A 5815-nucleotide genomic window follows, 5' to 3' on the forward strand; every position below is an offset into this window, starting at 1 on the left:
ATTTGGGCGCTCGAGGCGTTCAGGATCACAATTCTCGTGTTCTGCTGTATTTGATGTCATTTGCGGTATAACTATTTGCTATCAAGTTAAATTAAGGATTACTTGTAATATAGTTGCTTTTTTTATAGAAAAAATATTAGTTTTATTGTCCAATTGATGTAAAGAAGAGATGTCCCCTGTATCACATCAGGAATGGCAGTTGGGGAAGACAAAACACTAAGGAGCCTTCACCCATAAAGGGGTGGAGGATATAAATGAATGGTGATAAATAATTTTGGAAGGAGTATATCCTCACTGGCTTTTGAAAATTCAGGGCTGGAAATGTTAAAGCTTTATAATTTGAAACCACGATAAGTACATTCACTGAAATACACTCCATCTTTCCTCATGTTTCTCGTGTTAAGGTCAAAATTTCTGTTTTATACCAAAAAGTAGCTTATTGAATGAGATCAGTTTGAAATGTACGTAATGGATAAGTGAGTTCTTATCCTTGCACGGTATGTAGTTCTTGTACTTGTTCACAATGAGATATTTATGCTAAAACTACCTCATTCAGAATTTTATATTTGCTATTAGGTTTATTGTTATTTCTGCCAGAAGTACTCTGCTAAAAATAATAGGTAAGAAAGTATTGACAAACCCTTTGATCAAGTTCCTTCTGTGTTCTAGATGTTCTTTTGCCTCCTAAAAAGATACTAGATTAGATGGTTTGTCAAAATAAGTACCTTAATAGATGGTCTACTGCCATGGGGAACAGATTGGTTATTTATTCCATTTGTGATTACGGTATTGTCTTATTGGGAAAGCTTGTTTACTTAATGTCATCCATGAATTTAGAGCCGTCTATTTATATTGCAGATTTTTTCTTCTAGCGATGGGAAAGGAGAAGGTTCACATCAACATTGTGGTCATTGGCCATGTCGACTCTGGCAAGTCGACCACCACTGGACATCTTATCTACAAACTTGGAGGTATTGACAAGCGTGTGATTGAGAGGTTTGAGAAGGAAGCAGCTGAGATGAACAAGAGGTCATTCAAGTATGCATGGGTTCTTGACAAACTGAAGGCTGAGCGTGAACGTGGTATTACCATTGACATTGCCCTGTGGAAGTTTGAGACGACGAAATACTACTGCACGGTCATAGATGCTCCTGGCCATCGTGATTTCATCAAGAACATGATCACTGGAACTTCTCAGGCTGATTGTGCTGTGCTCATTATTGACTCCACAACTGGTGGTTTTGAAGCTGGAATTTCAAAGGATGGCCAGACACGTGAGCACGCTCTGCTTGCCTTCACTCTCGGTGTTAGGCAGATGATCTGTTGCTGTAACAAGGTAATAATACTACGCATAATGGTCATCTATCGCCCCTGCCCTGTCTTATCATCATGGTAATGAATATGTTTATTGCTATGTATTTGGCAGATGGATGCCACTACACCCAAGTACTCCAAGGCCAGGTATGATGAAATCGTGAAGGAGGTGTCGTCCTACCTTAAAAAAGTTGGTTACAATCCTGATAAGATCCCCTTCGTGCCAATTTCTGGTTTCGAAGGTGATAACATGATCGAGAGATCTACCAACCTTGACTGGTACAAGGGCCCTACGCTGCTCGAAGCTCTGGACTTGATCCAAGAGCCCAAGCGCCCGACAGACAAGCCCCTCCGCCTTCCTTTGCAGGATGTCTACAAGATTGGAGGCATTGGTACTGTACCTGTTGGTCGTGTCGAAACTGGACTTCTCAAGCCTGGAATGGTTGTGACTTTTGGTCCTACTGGTCTCACAACTGAAGTTAAGTCTGTTGAGATGCACCACGAGGCACTTCAAGAGGCCCTCCCAGGTGACAATGTTGGCTTCAATGTGAAGAATGTTGCTGTAAAGGACCTGAAGCGTGGGTTTGTCGCCTCTAACTCCAAGGATGACCCCACAAAGGGGGCAGCTAGCTTCACCTCACAAATTATCATCATGAACCACCCAGGTCAGATCAGCAATGGTTATGCTCCAGTGCTTGATTGCCACACCTCTCACATTGCAGTGAAGTTTGCTGAGATTTTGACCAAGATTGACAGGCGTTCTGGTAAGGAACTTGAGAAGGAACCAAAGTTCCTAAAGAATGGAGATGCAGGAGTTGTCAAGATGATTCCCACTAAACCTATGGTGGTCGAGACTTTCTCTGAGTACCCTCCTTTGGGTAGGTTTGCTGTCAGAGACATGAGGCAGACAGTTGCTGTCGGTGTTATCAAGAGTGTGGATAAGAAGGATCCCACTGGAGCTAAGGTTACCAAGGCAGCCCTAAAGAAGAAGTGAACCGAGAACCCAGCATCAGTTTGCTTTGGATTCGCTAGAGGTTGCAGTGTTGTGTGTCTGCATCATCTTGAATCGAATAAATACTGTATCTGTTGTCTGGTTGCAGAACTGGGTGCTTGATAGGTGGCGGCATTATTCCATGTTATACTATGTTTCTTACTATCAAAACAGTTATACTATGTTTGACTTCTATTTAAAGTTTTGCCTGTTTGATATTGTAAAGAATTATATATAATTCAGTATTATGAATAAGAACAATGTTGTATTCAATTCTGCTGGTGTTTGTATAGTTGATATTTTGTGAACGAATAACCAAATCCTGCCAACGTTTGGTTGAGTCAGTCTGCCCTCTTAGCTAAGAATGTACAAAAGTGAAGGTAATTCACCTGCTTGCATGTACTAGTTGGATAATTTTGTCCAGCTAAGCTATAACCAAGTCCACTACTTCAAGAGTCCTCCACTCAAATCGACATCAAAAAGCTCTTATCTTAACCAAACTGTTATAATAGTCATTGATCATAGGAGCTACAAAGCTGAAGCTCATTACATTCAAGCTTAAACGAGACACCATATCATCTGAAGAGAACCACTGAGAAGAACTGCAATTCAGAGCGAGTTGCATGTCTGACGCCGAATCCGTTGGAGATCATTTCCAATTTCCATTGCGGAACTCAGAGCCACCGTGGCGTGCATGGCTTCGGATGATCCCAAGACCAATGTACAATGGAAGAAATCATTCATTCATTCATGGACGGACCAATTCCTCTGTGTATCTCCTATTCTCTACCCCAAGATTATTCGACACCTATAAATTTATAACACCAGAAATATCGTAGACAAAATTTTGATTGGCCAAACATTGAAATTAGCAACTATCCCAGTAAGGAGAACGCATATAACAAGGCCAAATTATGCAAGAATGACACTAGATTTTGCAAGAATATGCTCCGAGACCAATTGCCCTTGGGTTATTTAAACCAAAAATATACTTTATTATTTTTTTTAATTTTATTTTATAGGGAGGTTTATTTTACGTTTTATTTTGATTGCAAGTCCGACTTTATCTAATTTTTTCTTTCCAATTTGCCTTAATAAAAAATAAAAAATAAAAACTATTTTGTGATTATACAGTCATCTTCAATAATGAAAATTGGACACATTTTCAATTATTATTTTTTTCTGCAACCGGCTATAGCCGGTGACAGACTTTCCCGCCTTCCAGGAGCGTCCCCGAAGTTAAGGAAAATAAAGCCCTCTAAAGAGAAAGAAGAGAATAAAGTAAGAAGAAGAAGAAGAATTGCTTCTTTTCCATCTACGCCCCTCTCAAATATATTATTTTTGCATGGATGCCCTTCTAGTTACTTCTCAATAACTACATGTTATAATGTGAAGTATTTTTTAATAAGATAAAATAATAAATATACCCTTATTTGAGAGCAATATATTTTGTCCGTATACTATTAAATGAATCGAGATTAAAAACTTAAAGAAGAGAGTTTTGACAGCTATATATATGTAATAAAATTTAGAAAAAAGTATATTACATAAAGAAACAAAAACTGTGATCTAATCTTCCACTGTTGTAAACTTGAACCAATAGTTACGTGTGTATACATAAAAGCTATGATTCCTTTCCACGAGAGTCTATACTCTTATAGCGTGATCATTTAAGCATAGACTATGATTGCGTTGAAGGTTACACGAGTAGTCCGAGTTTAATCTCAATCAGATCTTAACTCAAAGATAACCCCACGTAGTTTAACTTCCTAAAAGATGGTTTACAAAAAGGAAAAAGGTAACCAAAGATGAAATACAAACAAATTAATTGCGATTGACATGGACTCGTGGTTGCAGAGATTCCGGGAACGGCCTAGATTCCACTCCTCTCTTTTATCTCCCCCTCTCCCCTCCTCTCCCTCATTTACCTACCCACCTCTCTCTCTCTCTCTCTCTCTCTCTCTCTCTCTCGCTGTGTGTGCTACTTTTGGCTTCTTTCCTCTTTCTCTTCTTTGAAACATAGTAGAAGAGATGTTGCTGGGGAAGCGGTCGAGGCCTCAGATGAAGAGAACGACAAGCATGACCCAGTTCGACGTGGCGGCTCAGCAGCCGTCGGATCAGGAGATGGCCCACCATGGGACGCATACGAGGGAGCACCGGAGGAGGGAAGTGGTCGAGACTGCCCCCTTCTTGAAGGTCTGCGGCCTCTGCAAGCGCTGCCTTGGCCCTGACCGCGATATCTTCATGTATAGGTACTCCCTACTGCATCAAAATCCTTTTTTTTTTTTTTTCTTCTTTCCCCTCTCCCCCTTCATTTCTGTGATCATCAGTGGGAGGGATTTTGGAGACGCCCAACTGGTTCCCTTTGTGATTTTGTTGTTGTTGTTTGTTTCTCTTGATGATTCTTTTTTAAGGGAAGTTAAAGATACCCAATTGGTTTTTGTGCGATGCTTTGGAGTTCACTTGTTATCAAAACAATAACCGGCTTTTAGAAGTCATCTTTTTTTCAAATTCTTTTTGGTGGTTGCTACTCAAGATCGAGTTCTTCACTCATGTTTGTTCCGTGTGATGTTTTCAAACTGACAGACGATGTATTTGACTGTTAAATGATATAATAATATCTTCTTCTCCATCCACTAATTATTTATACAAAGGCTTACATATCACCAGGACTGAGTTGCCATTTACAAACTCATGAATTGAACCATTCTTTATTCCCAGTATGCTTAATTACATCTCTGTTTACAGGGGCGACATAGCTTTCTGCAGCCTCGAGTGCAGGCAGCAACAGATCAATCAAGACGAGGACGAGGAGAAGTGGTTAGTCACTTCCATGATAGACAACCCACCTGCAACCACTGCTTCATAGAATTTTTTATGGCAATGGTGAAACTCTTGTTGCAGCTTAAGCACCGTCCACTACTCTTGATGCTTATTATATACATAGCTGTAGTTTTGGGATGTATAGTTTCCACTTTGATGCTTCTTAGAGATGTTTCAAACGGTACCTCTTTTGTTTCTCACCTGTGTGTGAGAATGGTAGAACATTATCATTAAGCTTGTTGTACTAATTCCTCTACTACCTTTACTACTCTCGATCTCCATGGAAATGAGTTAGTTTTAGTTTCGTTATAATCTTTTATTAAGCTCCTCAAGTTTTGGAAGGTTTCGATGCACATAATAAATGCAAAGAGAATAGTGTAAATAATCCCTGTCGTCAGTGTCGTCACCACAGCGGATCACTGTACTGCTCGAGATGTAAAGATTCACTGGACCACCTTTTGGCAAAGATCTTTCGAAGGTGTTTGACGTTTGACATTTGGTACTTTGCTCGGACTATCAGCTCTAATTCTGATATCTTTTTTCCTTTTCTTTTTCTCATCAATGTTTTTGGATCTCTTTTTAAGTTCATGAGGTTATTAATCTATAATTTCTTACCATCGGTGTAAGGAGAATTACACGGACAGGCGGATTATTATATTATTATCATACAACATATGCAATCTGCCA

At 39.6% G+C, this 5815-nt stretch overlaps 2 protein-coding genes across 2 annotated transcripts in view; both read left to right on the forward strand.

Annotated features, from left to right (window-relative positions):
• LOC140773668 (elongation factor 1-alpha-like) overlaps positions 1-2578 on the forward strand; it is a 3143-nt gene extending 565 nt beyond the window's left edge. Inside the window, exons 2-3 of the mRNA XM_073116353.1 lie at positions 859-1336; positions 1427-2578. Coding sequence (XP_072972454.1) covers positions 875-1336; positions 1427-2308 — 1344 coding nt within the window. The 5' untranslated portion in view covers positions 859-874 and the 3' untranslated portion in view covers positions 2309-2578. The remainder of the gene's footprint in view (positions 1-858; positions 1337-1426) is intronic.
• A 1631-nt stretch (positions 2579-4209) lies between these two features.
• Positions 4210-5550, forward strand: LOC140774647 (FCS-Like Zinc finger 5-like). Its single transcript, XM_073117723.1, has 2 exons — positions 4210-4557; positions 5054-5550. The coding sequence occupies exons 1-2, from the start codon at positions 4337-4339 to the stop codon at positions 5172-5174; spliced, it is 342 nt and encodes a 113-aa protein (XP_072973824.1). The 5' UTR covers positions 4210-4336; the 3' UTR covers positions 5175-5550.
• The last annotated feature ends 265 nt before the right edge of the window (positions 5551-5815 follow it).

This window comes from Typha angustifolia, chromosome 13 (genome assembly GCF_048772165.1).
Source record: "Typha angustifolia cultivar Huaian chromosome 13, ASM4877216v1, whole genome shotgun sequence".
Taxonomy (NCBI): domain Eukaryota; kingdom Viridiplantae; phylum Streptophyta; class Magnoliopsida; order Poales; family Typhaceae; genus Typha; species Typha angustifolia.